Raw genomic sequence first — 18780 nt, 5'->3', positions numbered from 1 at the left:
TGATGGAAGTTCATTCAACCATTGTGCTTACTCATGAGCCGGTCTTACAAATGGGGATTATAGAGTGCGCTAGCGGCAGGCAACGGCTTTTCCGACCGCGATAGCCTCTGCTGTGTTATGAGTGGCGGATGCCGACCGCCTATCCCCTGTCATGCTATACGAGTTGGGGAAACTAGGCTAATTAACCCACATTGTACAATCTCATATACAGTCACGTGGCAGTATTTTACTATGTACTACTATGCCAGTTAATCATGATTCTGCCTATAAAAGTTGTTTATCTGCTCAAAAAGGTTCAAAACTAATAGCTATAATTTTATAAATTAACCTATAGAGGCTAGTAGGGGCTGACCTATAATAGTTAGCAGCTAGCGCCTATATCTAATCATTATAGATTAAGGAGGACTAATAAGAATTAGGGAGATTAGGAATAATGCCAAGAGTAATTGTTCTAGATAGAATAATGGGAACTATAATTATTTTAAATATTTTAAAAGTCTAGATACAAGGATATCTAAGGGAGGAAGCGGTATATAAATTTACTATTTCGTCATTTATTAGATAATTTCCTTAGTAAGTAACTTAATTTAATAATTAATAGCCTAACGTATCTTATCAGCGAGCTAATCATATTAGCGAGCTGATCACTTTTTGCCGCAACACGTCATTTTCACACCCAACATCAATTTTCTCTATAACCTAACATGCCTTCTTCAAAAGAAGCCAGGGTAATCTTGGCACTTGAAGCTTGTCAAAACAACAAAAAACTAAGCCTCCGAGCCGCAGCTAAGCTCTACGACGTACCCTATATAACTCTCTATGACCGATCTACTGGCCGGCTTACATGACGCGATCTTCTAGCCAACTTGCGTAAGCTCACCAATCTAGAAGAGAAGGCGATAGTTCAGTATATGATTGAGCTATCTGCACGCGTATTCCCACCTAGACTAAGTGGGGTGGAAGATATGGCCAACTATCTGCTACGCGAACGCGGCGCGCTCCCTGTTGGCAAGCTCTGAGTATATCGGTTTGTTAAACGCCAGCTAGAGCTCTATACGCGTTATGCCCGTCGATATGATTACCAGAGGGCTAAGTACGAGGATCCAAGGATTATTGGGGAGTGGTTTGCGCTTATACGAAACACTAAGGCTAAGTATAGCATTATAGATGATGATATCTATAACTTTAATGAGACCGGGTTTATAATGGGTATGATCTGCCCAGGCATAGTAGTTATAACCTCGGATGGCTGTAGTAGGGCAAAACTAGCCCAGCCTAGTAACTGCGAATGGGCAACGGTGATCTAGAGAGTCAATACGCTTGGCTGGGCTATCCCGCCCTTTATTATCTTGGCCGTGCAATACCACCTCGCTAACTGGTATACCAAGTGCAACCTCCTAGCAAACTGGCATATTATAACTACTAATAATAGCTAGACTACTAATATGGCAGGCCTAGATTAGATCAAGCATTTCAACTTCTATATAGCACCTTGTATAAAGGGCAAAAAGTGGTTGTTGATCCTTGACGGCTATAAAAGCCACTACTCTATTGAATTCGAGCTCTATTGCCAGGAGAATAATATTATCACGCTCTATATACCTCTATATTCCTCCTATAAGCTCCAGCCACTCAATGTTAGCTGCTTTAGGCCGTTGAAACAGTTATACGGTCGCTAGATTAAGGACTTAATACGCATGTATATTAACTATATTAGCAAGCTCAAGTTCCTCTACGGCTTTTGTAAGGCCTTCTTTACTTCTATGATAGAGAAGAACATATAGGGTAGCTTTGCAAGGGCTAGCCTAGTACTATACAATCTAGAGAGGGTCCTTTCTACGCTAGACGTAAAGCTTTGTATACTGATACCTTTAATCTTACAACCTAGCACTATATAATCTTGGGTCTTCCAGACACTATACAACTCCCGAGAAGCCGAATCGCAGTCAATACTTATCAAGACTTATATTGCCAACCATTAAATCAGCTCTCTAACTTTAATATTAGGTGCTATGGATCAACTTACTAAGGGTACAATAGCTATAATGCACCAGGTAGCTCTCCTTCAGTCAGAGGTCTCTTTACTCTGTAAGGCCAACAAGGTACTAAGCAAGCGCCGGAGAGCCAAAAGAATACGCATACAGCTTGGAAGATCACTTGCAGTATAGGATGCAAAGGATCTACTAGACTAGAAGGCCATAGTTGGGGAGGTAGTACAAGAAACGCAGCCAGACGGTCGTGGTATAGGGAGGGGTTGTACGAAGGTTCGGTGCTATAGTATATGCGGCAAGCCTGGTCATAATGTACGTACATGCTAGGAGGTTGTAGAAGGGTCTGATTCAGCTGTTTCTAATATAATTATAGTTAGTTCCTAGTGTTAGTGTATTGTAATTGAGGATAGATGTTTTGGTATAGTGGAAATTGATCGGCTCGCTGATATGATCGGCTCGCTGATAAGATACGTTATATCTACTATAACGTAGGTATATAGCGAAAGTTACATACATGCGAAAGTTATACTAAACCACACTAATGCAATATTTCACTTCTATACTTACTTTCTCCATAACCTAACATGCCTTAGAAAAATGACGAAAGCCAAATTATCTTGGCCCTCCAGGCTCTTGAGAATAATCCTAAATTAAGTCTTAGAGCTATAGCTTGGATCTTCTCTATAGACCTAATGAAGCTAAGCTGCCGTCGACGCGGTTAGTAGTCACGACGCAATATTCAAGCTAACTCTCAGAAATTGACCAATTTAGAGGAATTTGTTATTGTTTAATATATCCTCGACCTAGACGCCAAAGGATTTCCTCCCTACTTGTCTAGTATAGAAGATATAGCTAATCAACTGCTTGCTAAACGCGATATAGGATACGTTAGAATACGTTTAGCTTTAACCTTCGTTAAACAGTACCTAGAGCTTACTATATATTTTAATTGGAAATACGATTACCAGAGGGCCTAATATAAAGATCTAGAGATTATTTGCAGTTATTTTACGCTTATATGGAATATAATCGCGAAGTATAGTATCCAAGAGGTAGATATCTATAACTTTGACGAGACTAGGTTTTAGATAGGTGTTATCTCGATTACGATGGTTATTATAAGCTCCGAATAGTATAAGAGGGCAAAGTCAAAATAGCCGGGCAATCGCAAGTGGGCAATAGTAATCCAGGGCGCCAATGCTACTAGCTAGGCAATCCCACCGTTTATTATTGTTAAGGGCAAGTATTATCTCTTCTCTTAGTATAAAAATAGCCTATTATCTAAGAACTAGGTCATTATAACTTCTAAAAACGGTTAGATAATTAATAAAAGAGGCCTAGAATAGACCTAGTATTTTAATAGGTATACTAAAGCTCGAACAGTTAGGATTTATCGCCTCTTTGTCCTCGACGGCTACGATAGCCACTATTCGACTAACTTCGAACTCTATTATAAGGAGAATAATATTATTATACTCTATACCTCCCCACTTATCTTACATCCTCTAGCCGCTCGATATTAGGTGTTTTAACCTACTTAAGATAGTATATAGCAAGCAAATCGAGGGGTAGATATAGGTAAGTATAACCTATATTATTAAAGAGGACTTCTTTCCTATATTCTACACTGCTTTCCAAGCCACCCTAACCCCTAAAAATATTCAAGGAGGTTTTCAAAGTGCTAGACTTATTCCTTTTAATCCTAAGAGAATAATCTTATAGCTTGATATCCGTCTAAATACTCTAATACCCTTAAATTTATAGCCTGGCAGTACCTACGCCTAGGTTTCTAAGACCCTAAATAACTTAATAGAAGCCTTCTTATAGTCTACTCTTATCAAGAATCGAATTGCCCGGTATTAAAATAGCTCTCTAACTGAGATTTTAAGGGCGGTTAATATATTTATAAAAGGGATATCCAAGGTCATACATCAGTTAGCATTATTATAGGCAGAGAACTAGAACCTCCGAGCTATAAATAAGGCGCTAAGTAAACGCCGAAGAGCTAAAAAACAATAGCTGCAGCAAGGAGGATCGCTTTCTATACAGGATATATAGGATTTAGAGAGTCAGAGAGAGGTTAAGGTACACATAAAGGAGGAAACGTAGGCGGGTAGTAGTCAGAAGCCGAGGATTGAGACGTATACACGGCGTTGTAGCAACTACAGTGAACCAGGCCACAATACACGTACCTATGAGATAGTTATAGAAACGTCGGAGGAAGACGATTCCGAGTAGTTTCATTTGTTTTAAGATAGTTGGATAGAATTAATATAGATTTAGTTGAGAGGGTATAGTTTAGTGTAACTTTCGCATATATATAACTTTTGCTATATACCTATGTTAATCTAATTTAATATTAAGCCTAAGCCTAATCTCGATATTAGAATTTATTACTAATAAGGAGATATAAGCTCTATAATAATAGAGCCTTTAAAGCTTTATTATAATGTATATTATTAGCGAGCGAGACATATCAGCGAGCGGGATACTAATTTCTTAGCATAACGCATCCTTCCTTATCTATCTCTAACAATGCGTTTTTCCTACAACTAAAGATGTCTTCTACTTCAAAGGAAGCTAGAGTAGCCTTGGCCCTCAAAGCTCTTGAAAATGATATAGAATTAAGCCTTCGAGCTGCGGCTAAGCTCTATAACGTGCTAGTTTTAACTCTTAGCTACCGATATATCGGCTAGCCTATACGATGCGATCTTCCAGCCAATTCGAAGAAGCTTACCTAATCTGAAGAGGAGGCTATTGTTTAATATATTATTGAGTTATCTATATGAGCATTTCTATCAAAATTGAGTGGTATAGAAGATATGGCCAACCAACTATTACGTGTACGTGATGTGCCCTTTGTCGGCAAGCTCTGGGTGTATCGGTTTGTCAAACGCCAGCTAGAGCTCTATACGTGTTATTCGCGAAGATACGACTACTAGAGGGTAAAGTGCGAGGATCTAAAGGTCATTTGCGAGTAGTTTGCTCTTATACGGAACGTTAAGGCTAAGTATAGTATCGTATATGACGATATCTATAACTTCGACGAGACTGGGTTTATAATGGGCATTATTTTCTCGAGCATAGTGGTTACAACCTTGGATAGCTATAGCAAGGCGAAGCTAGCCTAGCCTGGCAACCATGAATGGGCGACGATGATCTAAGGCGTTAATGCCCTTAGCTGGGCTATCCCTCCATTCATTATCTTAGCGGCGCAGTACTATCTTGCTAACTGGTATACTGAGTGCAACTTCCTAGCTGACTGGTATATTGTAACCACCAACAATAGCTGGACCACTAATATAGTAGGCCTTGATTAGATCAAGCACTTCGACTACTATATAGCGCCTCGGACAAAGGGCAAATACTGGTTGTTAATCCTCGATAGCTACCAAAGCCACTATTCAACCGAGTTCAAGCTCTACTACTAGTAGAATAATATTATCACGCTCTATATGCCTCTATATTCCTCCTACATCCTCCAGCCACTTGATGTTAGCTGCTTTAAGCCGTTAAAGTAGGTGTATAGTCGCTAGATCGAGGACTTAATATATGTATATATCAACTATATAAGCAAGCTCAAGTTTCTTTATACCTTTCACATAGCCTTCTTTACCTCTATTACTAAGAGAAATATATAGGGTGGTTTTATAGGGGCTGGCCTTGTACTGTACGATCTAGAGAGGGTGCTTTCGAAGCTAGATATCAAGCTTCGTATACCAATACCCCCAACTTTACGGCTGGGCACTATATAATCTTAGGTCTTCCAGACACTATACAACTCTCGAGAAGCCAAGTCACAGTCAACGCTTATTAAGACTCGCATTGCCAACTATCAAAATAGCTCCCTGACTTCAATGTTGGCTACTGTAGACCAGCTTACCAAGAGTACGATAGCTGTAATGCACTAGGTGGCTCTCCTTCAGGCAGAGGTATCTTTGCTCCGTAAGGCTAACGAGGCGCTAAGCAAGCGCCAGAGAGCCAAAAAAACACGTGTGCGGCTTGGAGGATCACTTACTGTGCAGGAGGTATAGGAGGTGGTAAGCCAGGGGGCTATAGGTGGGGAGGTAATGCAAGAAACACAGCTGGATGGTAGTGGTGCTGGGGGGATCGTACGAAGGTTCGGTGCTGTGGTATGTGCGGCAAGCCTGGTTATAATGCCCGCACTTGCCAGGAGGGTGCAGAAGGGTCTGATTCATTTGTTTCTGATGTAATTGTAGTTAGTTCTTAGTGTTGTTGCATTGCAATTGAGAGTAGTTGTTATAGAGTAGTGGAGAGTGTCCTGCTCGCTAATATGTCCCGCTCGCTGATATGTCCCGCTCGCTGATATGTCCCGCTCGCTGATATGTCCCGCTCGCTGATATGTCCCGCTCGCTGATATGTCCCGCTCGCTGATATGTCCCGCTCGCTGATATGTCCCGCTCGCTGATATGTCCCGCTCGCTGATATGTCCCGCTCGCTGATATGTCCCGCTCGCTGATAATATACGTTAGCTATAAATGAAATAGCGTAACGTATCTTATCAGCGAGCCGATCATATCAGCGAGCTGATTATATCAGCGAGCCGATCAATTTCCACCACACCAAAACATCTATCCTCAATTATAATACACTAACACTAGGAACTAACTATAATTACATTAGAAACAGCTGAATCAGACCCTTCTACAACCTCCTGGCACGTACGTACATTATGGCCAGGCTTGCCGCACACACCATAGCACCGAACCTTCGTACAACCCCCCCCTATACCACGACCGTCCGGCTGCGTTTCTTGTACTACCTCCCTAACTACGGCCTTTTGGTCTAGTAGATTCTTTGCATCCTATACTGTAAGTGATCCTCCAAGCTATATATATGTTCTTTTGGCTCTCTGGCGCTTGCTTAGTGCCTCGTTAGCCTTATAGAGCGAAGAGACCTCTGACCGAAGGAGGGCCACCTGGTGCATTATAGCTATCGTACCCTTAGTAAGTTAATCTATAGCACCTAGTATTAAAGTTGGAGAGCTGTTTTCATGGTTGGCAATATGAGTCTTGATAAATGTTAACTGCGATTCGGCTTCTTAGGGGTTATATAGTGTTTGGAAGACCCAAGATTGTATAGTGCTAGGTTGTAAGGTTAGAGGTGTCGGTATATAAAGCTTTACGTCTAGCATAGAAAGGACCCTTTCTGGATTATATAGTACTAGGCTAGCCTCTATAAAGCTACCCTATATATTCTTCTCTATTATAGAAGCAAAGAAGGCCTTATAAAAGCTATAGAGGAACTCGAGCTTGCTGATGTAGTTGATATATACATGTATTAAGTCCTTAATCTAGCGACTATATGACTGTTTCAATAGCCTAAAACAGCTAATATCGAGTAGCTAGAGCTTATGGGAGGAATATAGAGGTATGTAGAATATGATAATGTTATTCTCCTGGCAGTAGAGCTCGAATTCGGTAGAGTGGTGGCTTTTGTAGCCGTCGAGGATCAACAACCGCTTTTTGCCCTTTATACAAGGTATTATATAGAAGTCAAAGTGCTTGATCCAATCTAGGCCTGCCGTATTGGTAGTCCAGCCGTTGTTGGTAGTTATAATGCGCTAGTTTGCTGGGAGGTTGTACTTGGTATATTAGTTGGCGAGGTGGTATTGTGCAGCCAAGATAATGAAGGGCGGGATAGCCTAGCCAAGCGTATTGACTCCCTAGATTACCGTTGCCCATTCGCGATTACTAGGCTGGGCTAGTTTTGCCCTACTACGGCCATCCGAGGTTATAACTACTATGCCTAGGCAGATCATACCTATTATAAACCTAGTCTCGTCAAAGTTATAGATATTATTATCCACAATGCTATACTTGGCCTTAGTGTTTCGTACAAGTGCAAACCACTCCCCAATAATCCTTAGATCCTCATACTTAGCCCTCTGGTAATCGTATCGATGGGCATAATATATATAGAGCTCTGGCTGGCGTTTAACAAACCGATGTGCCTAGAGCTTGCCAATAGGGGGTGCGCTGTGTTTGTATAGCAGATGGTTGGCCATATCTTCCACCCTACTTAGTCTAGGTGGGAATGCGCGTACAGATAGCTCAATCACATACTGAACTATCGCCTTCTCTTCTAGATTGGTGAGCTTATGCGAGTTGGCTGGAAGATCGCGTCGTGTAAGCCGGCCAGTAGATCGGTCATGGAGGGTTGTATAGGGTACGTCGTAGAGCTTAGCTGCGGCTCGGAGGCTTAGTTTTTTGTTGTTTTGACAAGCTTCAAGTGCCAGGATTACCCTGGCTTCTTTTGAAGGAGAAGGCATGTTAGGTTGTAGAGAAAATTGATGTTGGGTGTGAAAATGACGCGTTGCGGCAAAAAGTGATCGGCTCGCTGATATGATCGGCTCGCTGATATGATCGGCTCGCTGATAAGATACGTTATTTCTTAATCTTAGCACGAGAGCTAATACCCTTGTTAATTTTACGAGTGTACTATGCTAAAACTTTGTTATAGAGCGCCCTTTCTTCTTGTTGCAGGATTACTTTAACCAACTCGAATTGCGGCTTGGGGAGTTGCAGGAGTCCCGCGTCCCGTTAGAGGTATTATGGTGCGTAATAGCTTTCGCAACGCGAAGCCTCTATTCTCTATGTCTTTAGCCAGCGGGGTCGTGCGGCTTCTGCTGTAGCAGGGCCAGGTGGACTGTAACGAGCGGGATACCGACGGGCGGACGGCACTCATGTACGCCGTCATTGGGGGCCACGAAGCAGTTGTGCGGGTGCTGTTGGGATACGGTGCACGGGTTGGTGACGTGGATCGCGACCGTCGGTCGGCGCTGCATCTGGCCGTCCTGCACCGGCGCGAGAGCGTGTTGCGCTGCGCCTGCTCTTGGACCAGCGCAAGGCGGGCCCGGATCTCGATGCCTACGATGTGGCCGGGTCGACGGCGCTGCATATGGCAGTGGACCGCGATTTTGCGGTCGCAGTGGGTAAAGGGATAGGGCGTCAAACAGACGCAGCAATGGATAGGCGTGGAAGCCACTGATATGGAAGTAGTAAAAACCTAACAACATCTCTTGTCTCCGAAAAAAACTCTTCATATCAACACGCGACCTGGGCCACATAACGCGTCACCAACACGCCCGTCACACCGCAAGTCCCCGTGCCCGCAGTCCTGAAGCACGGATGGCGAACGATGATGCCGGACCCTTCCGTACAGATTACACCACCCGTCCCGCTGGGGTTGTCATTATCCCATGAACACGAGTTCCCGTTGGGTGGCAGATCAAAGCCGAAGCCGCCCACCAGGACCTGGCTGGGCGGCGGCGAGCCAGGCACGTTGGTCTGCTCGAAGAGCGTGTTCGGGTCGCGGTCGCAGGGGTTGCTGCGGTACTGCATGACGTACGAGGTCAGGTCCTGCCCATTCACTAGCTGGTTGACCCAGTACAGCGTGATGCCGAGCGAGGGCGTGCCGGTCGGCTCGCTGCCGCCGCCCGTCGTGGTGGCTGTGGGCGGGAAGGCGCCGTAGAAGGACGAGAGGAAGTCGCCCATGTCGTCGCCCACCGAGGTGACGTCGGCAGCGTCTGTGTCCGGGCGGCCCCAGCTCTCCATGGGCGCCGACACCATGGGTGCGGCCGTCTCGGTGGCGTCGGACCCGTCCGGGTTGCACGAGAGGACCGAGGAGCACGTGGAGCTGCAGCTCGGCGTCGGCGACGGATTGCAGACGCTGTGGCACTGCGAGGCCGTGATGGTGGTGCACGGTTCGATGCCGCCGACACCTCCGGGTCCACCTGGAGGGAATCCGCCGGGAGGTCCGCCGGGAGGAAATCCGCCGGGCAGGCAGGGGAGGCAGGCGGCGCAGAGGAGGCACGGCCCGTCGCAGAAGAGGTGGCACTTGTCGCCGCAGTCGCCGGTGCAGGTGGGCCCGGGTGGTCCGGACGTGACAGTGACCGTCGGATTGTTCCTCGTCGCGTCGCTGGTCTGGAGCGGGAACGGCGGCGGGATGAATGTCGTGGTCATGCCGTTGCAGGCCTGCGTGATGGCGAAGGGCGTCTGCTGGATGCTGGACTCGGCCACCAACGTGGTCGGCGCGGTCGTTACGTTGACGTTCCAGTAGTTGATCTTGGTCGTGGTGACTGGGGGAATGCTGATGACGGTTGAGTGCACCGTCACGCCCCCGTCGTCGCATATCTCGCTGATGGATGTGCTGTACGGCGGGAAGCTGATGGTCGCTGCCGTCGGCAGCTTCAACGGCGGCAGGACGATTTGACACGGCGGAGTGCAGGCTGCCGTGTGGTCCGTCCCGTTCCAGATGGACGGGTCCACGAAAACGATGCCACCGCCGCTGCCTCCGTCGGGGTTGGCGCCGAATTGCGCGGCGCCGTCATGGGCCAGCGGCAGCCAGACGCTGATCTCGGTCGTGAACCCGTGCTGTACCCCGTCGTCCGACTGCAGAACCGGCGCCGGCACACCGCCCGCGGGGCTGATTGCCTGGATCGAGCCTTTGGTGTACAGATCGTAGAGCCAAACACGCTCGCTGAAGGAGGTCTCGACGAGGCGGTTCTGGCACGTTTCCAGCGGGACGCAGTCCTGCGTGTACGAGTCGAAGAAGCTGTAGAAGCCGGCGCCGTAGATGTAGATGTTCGTGGAGTCGAGCACGCGCAGGGCGTAGGCTTCGACACAGTGCTCGTCATTGTCGCAGTCGGCGAAGGACGGGTCCGAGTCCGTGGGCGTGTAGACCTGCAGCGCATTCGGACTGGGCTGGAAGTACGGTGTCTCGGTCTGCATGTGGCCCGAGTAGATGTTGGCCGCGCCGGAGAACTGGTACTGGTAGAAGATGTTGTGCTCGGAGGAGGTGCCGTACAGCCACACGGGGCCCTGCGACTCGACGAGGAGGCCGCGGCCCGTGTAGATGTCGATCTGGCCGGCGCCGGTGGTGTTGCTCCCCGCCGGTTGGTTGTCGAGGTCGTGGTCGGCCGTCCACATCCAGATGTTCTCGAAGTAGCCCGACGCCCGCTCGGTGATGTGCATCAGCATGTACGCGCCCTTGCACTCGTCCAGGACCCGGCCGCTCAGCTTCGCGCAGTTCTCCAGCTGCATCCGCGACCCGATGGCGCCGCCCACGCGGAAGTGGCAGTCCCACATGGCGGCCTGGCCCTGCGCGCCCTGCGCGATGTTCCACTCGACCAGAATGGCCCCCGGCGCGGGGCCTTCCACCGTGAAGAGCATGTCGCTGACCTCCATGCTGCCCCGGTCGCCAGCATTGCCAAAGCGGACCACCACCTGCGGGTTGTTCTCGTCCTGGAAGTTGGGCCCGGCGCCCATGATCTGCGACCAGCCCTCGCCGATCACGACAACACCCGCCGGGACAAGCACGGTGGACTCCACCCGGTAGACGCCGGCCGGGAAGAAGGCGAAGTTCCCGGAGCTGGCCGCGAGCTCGAGAAACCCGTTGATGGCTCCGGACTGGTCGCCCGTGCCGTCGTTGCGGAGATTGGGGAAGTCGGTGGCGACCAGGAAGCTGCCGGCGCCGAAGTTCTCGTACTGCGGCTTGCTGCGCTCGAAGAACTTACCGTTTGCGTCGAGCAGCAGCGGCGACTTGTCCGGCACCGGGGACACAAACCCGATGACGCTGCCGCCCTCGCCGTCGACGCTGGTATACCGCTTGCCCATGGCCCACGACTGGATCGTGATCGGCCCGGCCTGGCCCTCCAGGTAGTTGGTCGACCCTGGTTGGAAGACGAGGAAGTCGACGTTCTGGATCTGGACGTTGTCCATGACGAAGTTGGGGATGAAGTTCGGGTTGACCGGGACGGCGAACGGCACCGCAACGAGGGACGAGTCGAGCAACGTGATGGAGCCCGTCCCCTGTGCGTCCGGGCCCTGCCCCATCGCGGAGCAGTCGATGGCCACGAAGCAGTTGGTGAAGGTGACGCTCTTCCAGGTGAAGCCCCAGTCCCAGATCATGCTGATGGCCGTGCCGCAGTTGAAGAACTGCAGGTTCCGCGCCGTGAACTGCTGCGAGCCCGCCCGGAAGCCGATGTTCCCGCCAATGAACTCCAGGTCGCTGACGAACCCGCCGCTGCCGTTCTCCATGAAGATGCCGACGGTGCTGGTCGGGCCGAAGTGCGGGTCCGGCATGATGAACTGCAGGTTCTGCAGCGACGTGGCCTGCGCCACCTGCCAGTGGAGGCCCGTCGGCACAAACGTCTGGTCGCCGTCCTGGTTGGTGTCGTTCATGGCTGTCAGGTCAAACACCATGTTGCGGATCTGCCGGTAGAACTGGTTCTGGTTGATGTACCACTCGGCACCGTTGCCGCCGGGGATGTAGACGTCGCTGTCAATGAGGGCAATGCCCCTGAAGTCGGGCGCCCCCTTGATAACAGGCCGGTTCAGTGGGTCGCCGACGAACTGCGTGTAGTAATACTGGATGATGGGCGAGCTGACCACGTACGTCCCCGGCGGGAAGTACACGAGCGCCCCCGAGACGGTAGTCGATCCGCAGTTCTCCGGGAGGCCGCAGCGGTTGCCCGACGACACGGCCAGGTTAATGGCGATGGTGTCGTCCGTCACCCCGTCGCCCTTGGCGCCAAAGTCCTTGACGTTACGGTAGAACTGGTAGTCGGACCCCTGGTTATTCTGGTAGGGCATGATGCCGTGAGGGACGTTGGCGAGCCAGTACTCGTGGTCCTGCCGTGCCTGGAGGTCTCCGGCATACTCGGTAGTGAAGTGCACGGCAGTGGCATTTGGACTGCTCTTTTGGTTTCGCAGGTCCGCTTGCGCCGTGGCGTTGACGATCGGACCGTTGAGTGTTCCCTTGTCAGGGGCAACTCCGTGGAAGTTGTTGGTGTTGTCCACCATGTAGTCGGGCGGGGGCTATCCCATTGTCCATTAATAAGCTAATGCGGCGACGTACGATGGAATCCCGTGATGACTTACAAAGATGCCTGGAATTCTGAGTGGTGAAACCTTTCCTTGAGCCTTCACAGCTGCGCCGAGGCAGGCCACAGTGAAAATGAAGTGCCTCATGTCGGGTAGCGAGGTTGATTGCTAGCTCCCTGGAAAACGATGAGAATGGTGAGCAGCCCGAGCCTTCATAAAGGCGTCCGTGGCTGACCGAGAGGTTGTCCAACAGCAGCTTATACAATTGTGATGTCATGACTACTGGTAGATGTATTTTCCTCCCATCCCAACGGAGACCAATTCTACTACGAGCATCCGGTGTGACCTGGCCATCCATTAGTCCGCATATTGCTGCTCCGCCGACCCCGGCATCGCGAAGCTAATTAACCCTCCTTCTTCTACAATGAGATCACGACAAATTAGAAGGTGCGTTTAGACCAGTGTTGTTACTAAGTGTTCAAGCCTTCCCGTGCCTGGGCGTCCCGTAAGATGGCGCTTGGCTGAGTTCCTTTGGGAGGGTACTACTACCCAACGCTGACGGCTGGGCTGATGATATTGACAAGGGGACACTACCCCACGCTGACGCCCTAGGCAACACTTACATGGAGCGACCCGAAGAATCACTATCGCCGGTCGATGATCAGTAAGGCCACAAAGCCTCATGAGCACACTAACAATGTCCTTGTCCTCGCTATTGGCTAGAATGGTGGCAGCCTGCGTGCGGTTACTATCCGCAGGTAAGCCAGAAAGCAATAGATGCAAAAGTATTCGGACCGGGAGTCTTGGGACATCTTCGTCTGAGTATGAGTGACAATCTTGTCGTGCTCGAGGATTTTTCATTCCGAGACTTGTCGGAGTTGTGGGTTACATTGGCATGATTAGCAATAACCCGTCTCATCGCGGCATAGGAGAAAGGTTAGGTCCTTGAGTTGACCTCGGACGTAAACTATGGAATACTAGACCATCCTCGAGGCCATATGACAGCTCCCTGGCTTCCCTCCTCTCTCATGCTGTCGACATACCAGTGATACCTCGCTAAGGCCCGCATCTAGAGACGCCGTGATGGCAGGACCTTTCCTTACGCCATGGCAGTGCTTGCGCGCCCTCATCCTCTTCTTCCCATGCATGTCCTTTGCTCTGGTCGACATCCGGGCAGCTTTCAATCTTGCAAGACCCAACACGGGCGGCAACTGCGAAGCCCGCATAAATCAGCTGAACGGCTTTTTCAGCGAGGCTGATCAGATGACCACGGACGCAATCAATATGCTGAGGGCCGCGATCTCGACGACACCCGACATTGGCGAAAATGAGCGTGGCCAGGCTCAGCGGGCTGCCACCACCTGGCTCTCGGCCCTCACCGACGCTGATCGTGGCGTCGCCATTGGTGAGTGGATAGGGGAGCGGACTTGCTGACACACTCAAGCTATATGAGAATGACTGACATTATTTTTTTTTTCCGTTTCGATCCCCAGACACATTCCGCCGCATACGTGACTTCCTCGACAGAGGCCAGAACGCGGACCATCCGCAGAAGCCAGCCTGGTTATTTTGCGACGATACCTGGCTTGCCAAGCATCAATGGACGAACCCAGTGCAAAACCAGAACGGAGCGTTCATCCTGGTTCCTACGAGCACCGGTACGCGCTTTAAGCTGATCCAGGAGCAATACCCGACGCGGTTTCAACAGAACCCGGGCCTGCTCCCCTATTTCGCGGCGTCGATCGGGACCTACGTCCTCGATCTCGACTATGGAACTAGCAGCTACTGCGGAGAAAGCAACCTGGGCGCCACCCAAGACGAGTCGCCCAATGCGGCCACCATGACTCTATGCCCCGTCTCGTTCAACTCCGGTGCGTCGGCTCCAGCAGCAAGTCTCGGTGCCGATGGCGGGAATGGGCCCGGGTTCCAGCGCTACGCGCCTCCGTCATTGACCATGTATCATGAGTGAGTTGACAGTATTCGACCAACCCTTAAGTGGGCGATGGGACAAGACATTAACACCCTCCATATAGGCTGTTCCACCTTGTTCTCGGCGCTGCGCAGTCCGACGACGTCCAAGTCAACAACGCCGTAGGCAACGCTGTGGGCGACGTCAACACGAGGCTAATTGCCACCCGTGCTGCCAGGGCCGCGAACAGGGGAAACAGGGCGCAGCTACAAAGAATCCTCAGAAACCCGGAGTCGTACACGTGGTTTGCCCTCCAGGCCTGGTATTTCTACCGGCGGAACCAGTACTTTAACCCCGATGAAAACGGTGTGGTTGACAGGCTGCTCTAAAGTGGGACTGAGAACCGTGGACGGTGACGGTTGAAGCTCATTCTGTACGACGATATCTTTTGCCTTGATCGCCAATTTACTGCTGTTGTACTGCCCTTGGCTCTCTTTACTACCTGCCTACCTCGTGTATGTAGGAAATGTCCATGCATGTTAAACCAGTACCAGAAAAATGGAATACAAAAGTAAGGGAGAGAAATCTGGCCCGTGTCAAACCACACAGAAATCCACATATTCATCCTCCCAGCCCACCGCACCAGCCTCTTCCAGTTTCCCCTCCCACTCCTCCATCAACGACATGTCGCGAACCCAAACCGCGGTGCCTGGCTCACTCCCGGGTACGGTAACGGGGAGCCGCTCTTCCTCCAAGAATTTCCGCTCACGCTCCCCATCCTTCCAAAACATAACGCACACTAACTCGTCGCATTCCTTCCCGTCCCATTGCTTCGTTGTAACCCTCCCCTCCTCGGCACGTTCTCCCAGCATCTCCTCCGCCACGAACCACCCGACCGCCGGCACCCTGTGGTACGCCCTCTGCGTATCCCTCCCAAGGCGATCCTGGCCCGAGATGCCCACTCCATAGCGGTACACAAGTCCCGGGAGACGCCGAACGGCCGTGCGCGCCGCGTCCGAGACCGGAGACGGGAAGTACACGCGGCGGATCTGAGTGTGGCGGCGCAAGACTGCCTGCGAATCAAGGCTGCCTCCGAAGTCTACCGTGGTGAGCGCCACCGAAGGAGCGTCAGGGTGGTCATCTCCCAAGATGGCAAGGTTGTGTCCCATTGTCTCCGCTGCGGCCGAGGTCCTGAAGCCGCTGACGGCTGCGAGGTCGTCCCAGACTTGGCGGAGCGGGGGGTGATGATTAGTGATCTCTGTTCTTGGGAATTTGAAATAGGGAAGTCCTACGCAGGAACGCACTCACATGAACACAGCATGAAGGTGGCATGATCAGACTGCAGCAAACCCCAAGCGCTTTGTCGGTGACCGGGAGCGTCGAGGAGAGGCTTGGCTGCCTTGGCAAGTTCCTCGATGATGTCCTCGAAATCCATCGCCGCAGTCGGGGGTTTGCTGATTCGAACCCGAACCAGGGTGGCTACTGAAGGGTCGAGAGGCATGGCTTATCGGGTTGCAGTTTCGGGTCTTCGGCGAGTCGCGAGGTTGAGAGGTGGAGGAAATTGCACCCATCATCCCCATATGTAAGATGCCCACGCTTTTGTCGTTGGGGGAATGAGTACGAGATAAACCCCGACAATGGACATCCAGAGTCGAGAACACCCTAACCCTAGCGAGCTGGACTTCTGCCGTTTAAAGCTTTGGCTTTACGAGACCGGGAACACTCCAGGCACAGCGTGACCGGCGGTCTAGAACGTCGTCTATGACCCGGAGAATTTCCTGATTGAGATACTAGTCAACCAAGCGGTCATCTTCCATCAGGTATTTCTACCAATGGTTTGATATACTGAAAGAACCAAAATCTAGATCATTCCGCCTCCTCTTGTACGCTCGCAAACCGCGTAATGTAAGTGGTGAAGCTGCAAAGGTTCCTGAGCAGAGTCTGCCGAGACTAGATCCTATGTCTGACAACTAGACCGGTGACATGAAAGCTGGTGCCTAGCAAGCAAGCACGTTCAAGTCTCCTTTAGGGCTGTCTGGGCAACCGCCTCTACGGGAAAGTGCCCGTTTGCAATGAGGGTATGATGTGGGCTAATTAACCACGGTAAGCTATAATCCACACAGGCCAGTCACACTCAGCTCTCCCCTGGTGGCTGAATGTCAGCGCTAGCAAGATTCTTAGCAGCGAGCATGTGTCAGCGCCATACAGAGAGCCAAGACTATATGTCACTTCCATTGCTGTTTTGCTTTCGGTTGCCTGTCATCAGATGATCGGACGCGTTGCAATGTAACATCTATAGGAATAGTCTTACTCACGCTAACCTTGGCGTTATATAGCGAGACGTCGTGCGTCGACCTCTCTCCCTCCAGAGAAGAGGCTGTCAATCTATGGTCATTAGACACCGTGTTGCTACTGCTTGAGGATATATTCCATAGTACCCTCGCTTAAGTTACGTTCTTAAGCTCGATGTTCGTTACCACGCAATTCCCTCTCACTCTATTCGATCACGTCAAACGTCTTACATCGTCTTTAGGAATATATCTCAAGACTACTCTGCGTATGGCGCTAGGCTTGGCCTTCGCGGCTGCCGATAAGATCCACCTCACTAATTGTGTCACGAATTAACCAACGGCAGGCTGCAGGGCAGACGGCCGTATGTGGGGACGCAGGGGCGTCCCGAGCCAATCATTTGGACAATCAGGCGGACCAGTCAGAGACAGGCAAAGACGCTAAGGTGCCAATGTCGCTGAGCACTCTGCAGGACATAAGCGATCAGAGTGATCAGGGGCATATCACGATGAGCACCCCGGTGCTCATCCAAATCGAAGCACTGAGCACTCAAGGAGATAGCTAGTATATAGCCACTCGTTCTGGAGGACTCTGGCAGTTCTCCAGTGAGCAATTACAACAGTAGAGTAGCCCTACCTTACTGTGCAGACATTGCGAATAGCATTGTTGTGAACCTTTTAGCTTCACTGAGACCTATAGTCTGACTAGCAGATACCTTCGACCGGCGAACTCTTTCAGAGACAGGACTATCTATAGTTATGTTATAATTAGGCTATAAGTTCGAGAGCATTAGCGTCTTTAGACGGATATCGAGTGTTACGAACCAACCATATAACCCGACCTAGTGGGACCATGCAGGTGATGGGGTTACCAATCAGGAAGCGTAAGGCCGTAGGATGCCCCACACGGACGCCGGTGGACGACAGCGTCCAAGAGCGACCGTATGGACGCCCGAGGACGCTGGCGAGCACCAGCGACCATGGACGCTCGAGGACGACGGCGAGCACGGGCGTCCACAGGAAAGTAGCTAGTATATAGTCATTCGTTAGGGAGGGCTCTGGGAGTCCTCCAGTGAGCAATACAAGCAGTAAGGTAGCCCTATATTACTGTGCAGACATTGCGACTTGCATTGTTGTGAACCTTTTGGCTTCACCGAGACCTATAGTCCGACCAGCAGATACCTTCGACCGGCGAACCCTTTCAGAGGCAGGACTGCCTATGGTTTCGTCATATCGAGCTATGAAATTACTTTTTTAGGATTAAAAAGAGCAAGTCTAGCACCTTAAAAACCTCCTTAAATGTTTTTAGAGGTTAGAGCAGCTTAGAAAATAGTATAGAATTCAAGAAAGAAGTTCTCCTTAGTAATATAGATTATATTTACCTATATTAACTCCTTAGTTTACTTACTATATACTATCTTAAATAGGCTAAAATACTTAATATGGAGTAGCTAAAGGATATAAGATAAGTAGGGAGATATATAGATGTGACGAAACCATAGGCAGTCTTGCCTCTGAAAGGGTTCGCCGGTCGAAGGTATCTGCTAGTCGGACTATAGGTCTCGGTGAAGCTAAAAGGTTCACAACAATGCTAGTCACAATATCTGCATAATAGGTAGGGGTTATTGCTTGTAATTACTCACTGAGGAAGCTAGCTATCTGAACGAGTAGCAGAATGGTAGAACTATATACAGCTTCCTCCCCTAGGTATCTTGTACCTAGATCTCTGGAACATTTGAAACAAT

At 50.1% G+C, this 18780-nt stretch overlaps 4 protein-coding genes across 4 annotated transcripts; 2 read left to right on the top strand and 2 right to left on the bottom strand.

Moving 5' to 3' along the window:
- Positions 1 to 8378: 8378 nt before the first annotated feature.
- On the top strand, positions 8379 to 9432 carry B0T15DRAFT_540790 (uncharacterized protein). Its single transcript, XM_062869809.1, has one exon. The coding sequence runs from the start codon at positions 8698 to 8700 to the stop codon at positions 8956 to 8958; it is 261 nt and encodes an 86-aa protein (XP_062719401.1). The 5' UTR covers positions 8379 to 8697; the 3' UTR covers positions 8959 to 9432.
- Positions 9433 to 9823: 391 nt separating this feature from the next.
- Positions 9824 to 12817, bottom strand: B0T15DRAFT_385027 (putative glucan 1,3-beta-glucosidase precursor; the record flags this gene model as incomplete). Its single annotated transcript, XM_062864271.1, has 1 exon — positions 9824 to 12817. A coding segment is annotated over one exon (2994 nt), but the record flags the coding sequence as incomplete, so codon positions are not given.
- A 1104-nt stretch (positions 12818 to 13921) lies between these two features.
- On the top strand, positions 13922 to 15240 carry B0T15DRAFT_560767 (uncharacterized protein; the record flags this gene model as incomplete). The annotated part of the gene is made up of 3 exons (XM_062870537.1): positions 13922 to 14243; positions 14332 to 14803; positions 14872 to 15240. The coding sequence occupies 3 exons, from the start codon at positions 13922 to 13924 to the stop codon at positions 15134 to 15136; spliced, it is 1059 nt and encodes a 352-aa protein (XP_062719399.1). The 3' UTR covers positions 15137 to 15240.
- B0T15DRAFT_540788 (uncharacterized protein) lies at positions 15101 to 16408 on the bottom strand. The gene is made up of 2 exons (XM_062869808.1): positions 16056 to 16408; positions 15101 to 15972 (listed from the first exon to the last, which is right to left on the bottom strand). The coding sequence occupies exons 1-2, from the start codon at positions 16246 to 16248 to the stop codon at positions 15344 to 15346; spliced, it is 822 nt and encodes a 273-aa protein (XP_062719398.1). The 5' UTR covers positions 16249 to 16408; the 3' UTR covers positions 15101 to 15343.
- Positions 16409 to 18780: the final 2372 nt, after the last annotated feature.

Source organism: Chaetomium strumarium, assembly GCF_033439665.1.
Source record: "Chaetomium strumarium strain CBS 333.67 chromosome Unknown B0T15scaffold_6, whole genome shotgun sequence".
Classification (NCBI taxonomy): Eukaryota; Fungi; Ascomycota; class Sordariomycetes; order Sordariales; family Chaetomiaceae; genus Chaetomium; species Chaetomium strumarium.
The sequence above is the reverse complement of the archived record's forward strand: the minus strand, read 5'-3'. Positions and strand labels throughout refer to the sequence as shown.